General features: G+C 35.1%; 1 protein-coding gene across 2 annotated transcripts in view; it reads left to right on the top strand.

Moving 5' to 3' along the window:
• Window positions 1–1379: 1379 nt before the first annotated feature.
• Window positions 1380–12306, top strand: part of LOC108970429 (glutamyl aminopeptidase-like) — a 23524-nt gene continuing 12597 nt past the window's right edge. Inside the window, exons 1-3 of one of the 2 annotated variants that reach the window (XM_018935789.1) lie at window positions 1380–1465; window positions 1564–1985; window positions 5849–6219. In XM_018935789.1, the coding sequence (XP_018791334.1) occupies window positions 1459–1465; window positions 1564–1985; window positions 5849–6219 (800 nt within the window). In that variant the 5' untranslated portion in view covers window positions 1380–1458. Of the gene's footprint in view, window positions 1466–1563; window positions 1986–5848; window positions 6220–7928; window positions 8062–12306 lie in introns of those variants that run through there. The other variant, XM_018935788.1, reaches the window with a different exon arrangement.

The following is a 12306-nucleotide window of genomic DNA, read 5'->3' as shown; positions in this document are numbered from 1 at the left end:
CACTGAAGTTTTTATTTATTATTTTTTTTTTTTTTTGTAAAAATATCTGCAATCCAATTTTCAGTTTTTTCTTCGTCCAAGTTCGATGTTAAGGCTTTAACTAAAACAACGCACGTTGTTGTACCGTTTGTAACGTTTTTGTTTTTCACTTTAGTTGATTCAGTAATGAGTTATCCTGCCAAGGGTTCGAGGGGTCACCGGAAATGGCGCCCAATGGCTGAGTTTAAAATATTGTTTCAGAAATTCTTTGTTAATAGCGTTTCAATAAAGAATTCTAATGAAACTTCATTTTTTATATGAGAAAAAATTTGTCGAATAAGGCTGTTTGTTAACCAAGTGTACCTATGTAACCCTTTAATTTCTTCTTAGCATGGAAAGGAAATCTACTCTAACAAATTTATTTGAATTTGTAAACCATATATCATTAGGTTCTAGGGAACACAACCATACGGATGATTTGCCATTGAATCTCATAAAATGTAAGACTCATAGATGTTTGATCCCCTCTCCCTATGTCTGAAAAACCTATTCACTAGAGAAAGTCTTTTTAGATTAGGGTTGCATTGGTTGGGAGAGAAGAGAGTAATCGTCGGGTTATACTTAGTTATTTGTTTTATTTTTCGGAGCTCGGATAGACTAACGGAAAGGTAGACCAAATATGAAACGTTATAAAACTCCAATAACCGCTAGTACTTTTAAAAGCATGTTCCGAGAGCAATAAATAGTTTTTTCGATGGTCCAAGTTAAACAACCGAAGAAACGCTCTTGGATATACAATTTGAGAATGATTAAGAAATATAACACGCTCAGTGTTGAGGTATAGATAAAAACTGATCATCAAAGTGAGTAAAGTGATTTTTTTGGAATTCATAATGTTTTATATCTTACACGAGTTATATAATTTTTTTACTCTATATTTACTCTCTCTGTTGTAAAATTAAATTAGGTCAAATAAGAGGCGCCATCTTGGTTAGTGGTGCGTGATTCAGTAAAAAAAAAAAATGACTTACAAAAATAAAAAAGAAATAAAAACTAAATGAAAACATTTTAATCAAAAACAGGGGTAAATAAATGGAAGTTTAACCAGAAGTACAAGCTTCTTAGGTCTCCAAACAGTAATATACAAAAGTCTTTGAAAGTCACACGTCTGCGTTCGTAGACTATTTAAATGATAAAAACCGATAATATCGGTTATTGGAGTAATAAAAATTAATAAAACTACCCGCAAATAAAAAATTTCGTATATTCATATCGCTTTAAATAACATGATTTTATCATATATACATATATATATGACATTCTAAAAGCGATAAAATTGGATAGTAGATATGTAAAATGACCCAACCTCAGAGCCCAAGTGAAATACATTAATTAGTTCGTAAGGACCACTTCTACGAACAAGTCCATAAGTTGCTTAAAACAAACTTGTTTCGTAAATCAAAATAACAGCAGCACAACATGGCGCGTGAGTATTAAAAAGGATAACGTTTTTGTCCTTACAACAAAAATGACAAAATAGTTAAATTGTAATTGGCTAAATGTTATGTAATTCCAATTTTTCAGTGCTGACAGCTAAAGTTATTGCAATATGCCTTGCACTTGCCACCACGGCTTTCATGGTCTCAACCATTGTACTGGCCGTACAAAAGGCGGATTTGGAGGATGAACTACAAAATGCTTTAGATAGATTAGATGCAACCACGCTACCCACTACACTACCCACAACGCCGACCACGCCTACAACACCAACGACAGCAGCACCAAACAATCCAACACAAACTACTGCTCCACCTGGTAATCCAACGGATCCAGTCAATCCAACGACGGTTACTGTACCAGCACCGATAGAGACTACCACGCAAACCACGCGTACCACACAAGGTGCTGTAATTCCAACCATTACTATACCGAATACGGAGTCGACTCCCATAATCTCGAATCCCAATTATCCAACATTACCACCTGGACTACCAAGTCCCGAAGAGGTAAGTATACGTTGTTTTATTATTAAAGTATATCCTTTTTGTTGTTGAAATAGTTCTAAGATAATGTGAATGAACTTCTTGAGAGTGTTCCTTGGAAAATTATATTTTCATTATTTGTTTATATCGTTTTAAAGTGCTTGATATTGACTTAGAACAACACATTCAGATCTTGATGGTTCTTTGAGCGTTCAGCAATAAGAAAGGTGTTATTTTTGAGTATCGGCAAAGGTATAAACTATTTTTTATTGGAAATGTATAGAAACAAAATGCCTACCTTTTTTTCGATAGCACCAACAAGTAAGAAATAGTCTCTAAAATTCATGAAGGACAAAGCCGATCAAATGTTATGAACTTTACTAACTTTTCGCATTCTGAAATCAAGGATATTTAGAAATGCTTAATTTCATTCCAAATTGTCACTTATAAATGCAAAACGAATTATCATCAAAAAAAGAAACACAAAAAAAAATCCTTGCCGGATACAATAACCAATAGATAATATAACCATTTTATAACGAAAAGTCTAATTTTCTTTCAATTTGAGTGTAGTATAACCAATATTCAACTATTCTATAACCAGTATATAACCATTCTATAACCAAAACTCAAATTCTGTTTCAATACTAGTGGTTGCTATATAAGAAATATCCTTTCTCCTTCGTCTGTAAACTTATGAAAAGTGATGTTATTTTCGATGTTAGATTTTAGGCCACAATATGCACTATTACAACTATTGATCTTTACTTGTCCTGCCACAATTTGTTCCGAGTTATCTGAGGTAGGCAAAACGGCAGATATTGGGTTTTAATGCAGGATCACAGAAAGTTCTTAACTAAATGGCAAGTTATATAGGTCTTTTTTTTAACGCTTTACTCATATTTAATCGGGAGTTTAATAAGCGCAATAACAACTTAAACAGTTATGGTAGGGATACTATTTGTTTTGACTGAATAATTCTCAAAATTTCACGATAGTTTTTTTAATTTAGTTATGAAGAAAAAATCCATTGATTTAGCAGTAACTTATCATTTAATAATGTGCACTTAAAGTTCATTCATAAAGCATTTCCAAGAACAAGTCTATATTCACTTAATACGTCAGTGGATATCGACTTGATATTGCATAAAAAACTTATATCGTGACTAGTCCAAGTTGAAAAAACATCATTGATTTGTTGATAATAGTCGTCATAAAACAATTTTGATAAGCTTTCTTGGTCAAGATCGAAATTATAATAGCAATGCTTTTAGATAAGCTAATGTGGATACAAAACAAACGCATGACAAGTGATCGGTGGTATTTATCAAAGTTAACCGCTATTGCCGCAAGCTATAAAGATAAGCGGTACCACTTTGTATATAAAATTCTCTAGATATCTATACGTATGCATATAACAATAGTATGATATGCATATATTATATTTATCAAATATCCAACGCGCGTATAATATCAAAAACTGTATCGATTAGAAATAATTGACGGATAAGCGGTGCGCTAATTAGCGATTTATTTACTTAGAAGTGACAAATCGTTTCGTTTCGCCACCACGGTTTGTTATTTCGACAGTCGAAATGTTTTCGAAAATTCTGGGTACAAGCTTGTGTAGTTAACTTGTTACGATTTAACTGAGAAGATAAACATTTCACAGATAAGTTGACAGCTCGTACGGTTACCATTGCTTTAGGCCTAACAGCAACCGTTCTGATTGTTGTCTTAGTCGTTGTAGCGGTTGATGATAGCAATACGAACGTGAAGCTGAAGGAGTGCGAACATAAATTGGAAGTTTTGTAATCGTTTATAGAATCCTTAAGCAAAGATACAACCAACACGACGCCGGGCAGTAACAACGGTTTCAACTACACTGGGTTAATTGATGCAAAATTTCACGGACAAATTAATGAGTACTAATTTTACAAACGTGGATAATGAACCTTAAAGTACTTAACCACTTCGAACAAAATTTGATATCAATATACTCGTATCCTGTGACGAATTAATTAGTATTAGTAAAATCGGGCAAACAAAAAACTAAAAAAATGTTTGAATTCTATGAATATGAGATCATTATCATTTAGACTTCAAAAAGGTCGGAATTTGTATTGCTGTCTAATATTTAGCAAAAGATCTTTTGTTTTTTAAGTGGTTAAAGGTAGAAAAATCTAAGAGGTGGTCTGCACAATCGAAGTATTGCCCCACCCACTGCACCGTATTACATAAGTTGTGATATGTTAGTGGCAGAAGACTCGTAACTGGCGAATGACAAGCGTGATGTTTTGCTCCAAGGCCCTCTAAGGCCTGAATCGAAATGGGATTGTCCGCATAAACTTTAGACTTTACATATCCTCACAGGAAAAAGTCTAACAGTTTGATAGTGGCCAATCCACCTTGTCAAAACGTGGCTATCTGAATATTCTTCACTGTGAATTCAGTAGTGAATGCTGGGTCTAAAAATGGGCGATGTTGTTCAACCGCAGGCTTTTTGACTAATAAAATACTATATTATATTGTAGGTATAAACAAAATCTCTACATGGACATGATACTGCTTACTTCTGCATCTAAGGTATACAATTATATATTTCTCAAATAACGCTATAAGTCCGTACAATGGATACAAAACTCAAGCACTGAGTGAAAGTGTAAAATGAAATTATTATTAGATCTCTCCTTACCTCGAGTAAAGAGTCAATAAAGGTAAGAATCGCTTGATATCAAAGTCGAACCCTTACGCATTTTTCCCGCCTCTAAGTCTTCTTCTTTTGTATTATATTTTTCTACACATAGCAGTGCCATATATCCAATAGAAAAATTTGTGTTGCATAACCAGATTTATACTTTACCCTACCACACATTTTCCCTTTCACCTTTTAAAGTAATTATTTTGTTTAAAGCTGCTATCTTTTTTACTGCTGAATTTCAAATGGTTTATGACTACTGCGGGCAACTAAACAAATTATCCATAAAATCATTTCCGCCGCTACTTAAGTAGATAAAATATGAGTTACATACATGTATATATGTATCTGTGTCTACCTTCACAGTGGGTGGAAAAAAATACTATCTATCCAATAACGGTAAAAAAAAATGTAAAACTCGTTAAGTAATATAATTATATTTTATTTAGATTGACATGCAAACATATTTTTGATCACTCTGTATTTTTTATTTATTTGTTTTAAATTACGTAATAGAAGACGTTATGTTCCAAAGTAAATATTTATTATTTAAAAAGAGATTATAAAATATAATAAATAAAAATCGTATCTAAATTCAGTCAAGGAACTCCTTTATTACTTCTCAATAGCTTTTGGCCAATGTAAAGTCATAACACGCCATTTTTAAGAAAATATTGAGGTAGCTCAAGATGATGCATTGGGGAATCTATCAAAATGAATTCCGTGGAATTTCAAAGAGGATTAAGATATGATGAGACCATAGTATCATAGCCGTTGGTCTAAAAGATGGATATTTTATTAACAGTTTGCATAATTTGTTTGAGATATAGGATTAATTTACCAACTTCAAAGCTAACTTTTTGATATTTAAATGTGTTTAACTAATATTCTGAAAAAATATTGTTTGACTTTATGAGTAAGAAAGCATTATTTATAATGTCACAGTTTCTCTTTCAAAGTACCTAGGCTTAAAATATACAATTTTCGGTTTTACTATTAGTATCACTATTGATCCGGAATGGCCACGATATATTTGATTTGACTCAATTTAACTATGAAATCCACCTTCACATTTGCTTTCTATCCTATCATTTCTAAAACCCACATTTCTAAAACTCCCCCTCTCTTATCTCAAATAATTAGCCGTTAGTTATATTTTAAAGTTTACTTTTTACTTAACCTTTTTTAGATTATTTATCGTCTGCCAACCGATATTCGCCCAGTCACGTATCGTCTGTATTGGCATCCGAATTACGAAACGAACACCTGCGAAGGTTCCGTGACCGTACAAATCGAAGTTGATGTGCCCACAAATTTGGTTGTGTTGCACGCGAAGGATCTGGAGATCGGCGGTATTTCAATTCTCAATGTAATGGCATATATGCGCATTCGTGTGAAGGCGTTTACCTTGAGTGAGGAACGTGAACTACTCATAATCGAATTGGATGAGTTGTTGCGTACGGCCACACCGTATGTGGTCAATATTGATTTCACCTGCCAATTGAGTGGTTTAAGTGGCATGTACTCAAGTATTTACAAGGATGAAACAAATGCAGACAGGTGAGTCTTAAATATATGAAAGTATGAAATTTATAATTACTACTTGGGGTCCACTAAATCAGTGGAAAAAATATTTATTCCTAAAACGCAACATTTTTTCCGATAATGCCCAAAGAATTTTCAAAAATCAAAACTTTAAAAGATAAAAATTAAGGTAAAACTTAAATTGTGCAGCTTTGGATAAGGTCTTCGCTTTTGAGTTATGAACTCAACCACTTCCTCTAGCAGAAACTTTCATTGAGAGCATCAAGGATCGGATTGGAACGATAGGCTTTCCATAACCTATCTTCCTCGTTTTAAAGGTTAAGCGTCTCTCAGTTCTTAATTAAACTCGATATATGGTACAAATAAGGAGTAAATAATTTTTCACTTAATGGGAAGCTAAGGTTATTTGCGATTTAGAACAATTGAAGGCTATACAAACAGCGTGTATACAAGTTTTGTCCGGAAAGTAATAGACTGATTTTCTTCCGCCTCTACTGTACTTCGGAGCGTGCGCGCACTGACTGGATTCGGTAGAGTCAGTACAAACGTTTTCGCTCGACGTGTTTCTGTGAGTGGTGCAAGCCGAAAAGCAGCGTTCATTCGAACAGGGGTACGCGATTAAATTCGATGTGAAACTCGGTCTGCAATAGCGACGTTTGATATGATCAAGCAGGCTTACCCAGATGTTACTTACCCAGAAGAAGTGCTATGTTTCGGTGAAGAAGAGAAGAAGTCGCTGATGAAGACCGTGAAAAACGATGCTCATTGTCTTTTTTGACATCAAAGGCATCGACCACCATGAATTTGTTCCTCCTGGACACGTCGTCAACGCCAAGTTTTACATGGATCTTCTCAAGCGACTAAAACGAAGGGTAAATCGGGTCCGACAAGACATTGCGGCCGATTGGAAGTTGCACCACAACAACACTCCGGCTCACATCGCCTCTCTTGTGACCATCTACCTAACCAAGGCCGGCATTCCAACGCTTCCGCAGCCGCCCTACAGCCCAGATGTGGCCCCCGGACGTATTCGATGCTTGGAAATCGCCCTGGTAGCGCTGCATCGACACAGAAGGAGCCTCAGAGTTATGACTAAATTCAATTCTCTAAAAGGAAATATAAACCATTCTGTATTATCTCAGAAGTGATCAAGAAGAGTATATCAAAGCTCTTCCTAAGTAATAGGGTCGCAATGCCACTGAGATGAGTGTGAGAAACTGTAAAAATAAGGATTTGAAAGCTCAAATACACTAAAGGTGGCATACTTTCAATGGATAAGACATGCACGCAGAGTACGCGTGTTGCGTAAATGGAAAAATGCGTTCGTCTCCTTTTTAAGCGTCTTTATAGCCACTTCCTTATCTGCCAATATCCCCCAAACGCCTTTCGAACTGCAACGCAGAGAGTAAGAAATTAGCGCGTAAGCTCAACATTGCTCTCAGCCTGCTAACTGAAACGCTCCTCGCAAATATACATATACAAGTCTATCTTGTTTATCTTCTTTCTTTTTACACTCTAACTCTTCCAATCTCCAATAACAATCGACGAACATAATAGCCAAGCAACAACCATTCAAGCTTAAAATGTCAAAGACCAGCTTTTTTCCTGCTTTTTGCAACAGCAACTTGCATCGCTAAGTTCAGCTCAACGGCATTGGCTGAGCGCGCGGCGGCTGGTTGACTGCTTCGCTTTGGACGTCCGCTTAGAATCCGCATCATCTACAGCGGCTCCGGCAGTTGAGTACGTGAATTTGAGCGCGCCGGTTGTCTGAGCTGCGCGCAAAGTGAACGAGAAAGCGGAGGATTAACTAGTAAACTAACGGCTCGTATTAAAACCACGACAACGCATAGTGACTATGTAAATACAAAAGCAAAACAAGAGTTATTAGTAAGCGAGTGCATGCGAGGCGCTGACGTGAGCTGTCGCTGATCGCAGCTGACAAATTGGCGGACTAGATATCACGCAGCGCAGTTATTCACGCCTTTCAATACACGATTTTTGACGCTGACTTTTTCAAAAAAAAATTAAATAAAATAGAAATCAATAATTTGTGTGCGCGTGCTATTGGCGGCTACAGAAATGTTTTCAAAAGGCAGAAAAAGCTTCGAGAGAAAATATAATTAAATGTAGAAGCGATTTCATCGCAAAATTTTTGCAATTCTTCGAGCCAGTCCGAGAAAGTAGCAACAAAAACAGTTGGCAAAAGTTTTGTTATTACATTTTATTTTGATATGTATGGCTTGTGTTGTTGTTGGAGAAAGGTTTTTGGAAAACCTGAATTACGAGCTTAAAAGAATACGAAAAAGAAAGCAAGAAGGCAATAATAATACAATCAAAAAAGTTGCTATTAATCATATCACTGTTTTGCAATAACAACAATTGTGCGAGAAATAGATTTGAGCTGATGCTGCACGAAAACAGTACAATAACAATAGCAATAGTTGTTGAAAAAAGTCTGTTAAAGTGTAACAAATCAAGCTTAGCCAGCGAAGAATGCGGCGGCGACGAGGTGTGCAACGGTATTAGCGCGAAATTGGTTCATGATTTCAACAATAATAATAACAACAACAACAAAAATATTAACGCCAGCAAAAAAACTCGTACCAGCAGCAGACAAGTTCCATTCATCTCTCGTTATTATGCGATTGAATAAGTTCTAGTCGCTGCCATTATCATTTTTTGTACATATTCAGGCATACATACCTATATTTTAACTATTTGTCATGTGTAGTTCTTACACGCGTTGAATGATGTGCTGTCTCTTATACACATCTAGATGTGTATAAGAGACAGGAATAAGTTCTAGTCGCTGCCATTATCATTTTTTGTACATATTCAGGCATACATACCTATATTTTAACTATTTGTCATGTGTAGTTCTTACACGCGTTGAATGATGTGTGTGAAAATGTCGTGATTGGTGTGCTTGATGAGCTTGTGTGCCAAAAACGCCCACAATAAAACCGAATTACAATTACGATTCTTTGAGTCATCAGCGGTTGAGCCTACGTACAGAAGACGTACCAGTACGAAGAGTCATAGCATGAATAAATTTGTATGGACGTACTATATGTGTAATGCACCGTTATGTGGATGATACTTGTTGAGGGAAGGGAGGAATTGTTCATAAATTAAGTCTGTCTTAATTGATGTAGGAAACCTTTATTACGCGATAAATTTTATACTGAGTATTACAGATTTTCACACAACGTAACAAATATTTACAAAATATTTTATATATATTTTTTTTTTGGATAAAAAAACGGAAAATTTTTTTACGAAATACACTTTTTTTTTAAATCGAGGAAATTTGCTGCTGCGTCTGTAACTTCTTAGAGTTTTACTATCTATTCTAAAACCGGTATTGTTCCACAACCGCATCTTTCCTTTGCTTGGAGCCTTTTTTGAGTTAAAAGTACTGTTTACTTTAATACGAGTAATAATTTCTTCGAGAGTGTAAAGAACAGAAACTTATGATAGAAGGATTTATTTGGTGGCGTTCGCGATTGAAAGATGCGCATGCTCAAGAATCCAACTTTTTATTTGTAGGACGCTTAGAGTACTCTTTTTCTTAGCATTATCCAATATAAGTATAAATTAAAATTAATTATGTGTCCTTCAAATAAATATTTCTCAGATATAACACAATTATACCATCTCCTTATTCGCTATATCAAACTAGTTCTTTCAGCGATGTAGCTATTATCTGTTGTTTTGAGAGTTAAAGCTCAGTGTTCTGGAATAATTTTGCATAGCCTGCTTTGAGACAATAACTCAGAACAATTTTTATCACGAACACAACTTTAGAATATTCAATATTTTCACCAGTTAGTAACGTATGTCGTCGAAGGGAGGTTCGTGATCTCCAAGATTCTTGAAAAAAATTTCTTTTTGAGGTTAAGAGTTGATTTTTCGGCTTGTTGCCTCGATATTAGTTGCTTTTCTGGCTTTGGTTATAATATTGTGATCTTCAGCATTCTAGACAACATTTTATTTCTGAGGTTAGAAGTAGATTTTTCGACTTTTTTTCTCGACTTTAGTTGTTTTTCTGACTTAGGTCATAAGTTTGTTCTCTTCAATATTCTTGAAAAAATTTTCTTTCTGTGGTTACGAGTTGATTTTTCGACTTCTATACACTTCTTTCTCCCATTTTAGTTGTTTTTCTGACTTTGGTTATCAGTTTGTGATCTTCGATGTTTTTGAAAAAATTTGCTTTCTGAGCTGAAGTGTGGATTTCTAGCCTCTATCGATATCTTTGCTTAATTTCACGTTTTTCAGACTTTGGCTATACGCCTACAGAAATTTTTCTTTATATTTGAGACAAAGTTAGACCTTCCTGGATAAAGTCTTGACCTGGTCCCTGATAAAACAAACTTCTATTTAAAGTTTCGTCGCACATATTCCAAATTTAGACTGAAAATGTTTCGAAATGTTATCCTATGTATGGTATCGTATCCCGATAAATATTATACATGTGTGGAGATTCTTGAATATTTTAAACGATGATGAATTTTCGTATCAGAAATATAATATAAACCTTTGAGTTAACATCGACGGGCGTCGTAGGAAGGCAACTTCTGTTTGCAATCTTAGTTTCTAATGTGATTGAGTTCCCCATTTTAAGTCAAAGAGTAGAGTTGTAGATAAGCACTTTTAAAATAGGTGTCGCTTAGATACTCTCCATTCGTTGTGAAAACATTTTGCACTCAAAAAGAAAGTTAGTTATCTACTTTTATCGGGTTTGGGAATCGATTTTGAACATGTTCACTTTTTCGTGGGCTTGAAATCCGGGATTAATGTTTACCTAGGTTGGTTTTCACATAAATAAGTGTATGCAAATCGAAAGATTTTTTCATTTTGGATTGCATACACATGTGTCCGAAATTATAATACCACTAAAAAAATTCAGTAATTGGAAATTAGAATTCTTTAAGCTTAACATACAATATATTCACTGATGGATACACCCAGTTCTACCATTATTTTATCCAGAATCAAAACTAATATTAAGGTGTTTTTAACATAACATAATTTCCATAAATATTCTCTAAGAAAGTATTGAAAGCTCATTTCATAAAGAACATTTGTTGTCAAAAGACCCGTCTCATGAGTTTAATGATATGTAAAAAACTAAAAACGCAAATTGTAAGCAAATTGGAGATTTTAAAAACCAATATTTCAATAGCCACAACATTTTTGGGAACCAAAACCAAAAAAAAAAAAGGGTTTGATGAGCCTCCTTGTCAACTGCTTTCGCTCTTTCAAAAAAGTTTGTTCTAAAACTAAAAGTCATTTTTAAAATAATAAATGTAATACAAACTTTTGCGTGCACCCATTATTTCGCACAATACTGTATTTGTACACAGTGTTATTGCGCATTCATCCCACACACTGCACACACCTTCGTCACAATTACCGCTACGCATAAATAAAAAAAAAAAAACCAACGCATGACTTACCTACGCCAACAGCAGATAGACAACAATCAACAATTCAACAACCGATCAACCCGACAAACGGGATTTATATACCATATACTATACCCAGTACATGCCCGCGCATTGTAAGAAAATTTGCATTCAATTATTAAGCGCACAAAAATGAATCAAAGACGCGCGCTGCCCAGTGGAGAATGTAGAAAAGTATAAAAAGGCCAATTGAGCGACAATCACAACAACAACAATAGCAACAAGTTGTAGTAAAATGCAATGAAACGAAACTGCTAGCCGCGACGTAGTAAAGCGGTCGCACTATGCTCGCTAACTTATCACTTTCTTTCGGAAAAGTGCGCAGGTGATGGCCGGTGAGGTGTTGTGACTGTTGATGTTTGCCGGTGTAAGCATGAAAATGTTGAAGTTGCTGAACTCCGCCGCGTGAGGTGGTGGTCACTTCGAATGTGCGCTGCGGCGAAACTGGTTTCCGCCATGTGGCTGGCAGCTTATGAGACGCTTTAATGCTCATTTTTCATCGCCACCACAACGCACACACAAAACTGCTTTATGTGGCTCATATTGCATGCAGCTTGCGTACGCTGTGCCACAAGAAATTTAGGACGCTTTGGGCTTTATGAAAATTTACAAAAAAAAAAAAAAAAAAAAAAAA

The sequence above is a fragment of the Bactrocera latifrons genome, unplaced genomic scaffold (assembly GCF_001853355.1).
Source record: "Bactrocera latifrons isolate USDA-ARS-PBARC rearing strain unplaced genomic scaffold, ASM185335v1 scaffold_3, whole genome shotgun sequence".
NCBI lineage: Eukaryota > Metazoa > Arthropoda > Insecta > Diptera > Tephritidae > Bactrocera > Bactrocera latifrons.
The sequence above is the reverse complement of the archived record's forward strand: the minus strand, read 5'-3'. Positions and strand labels throughout refer to the sequence as shown.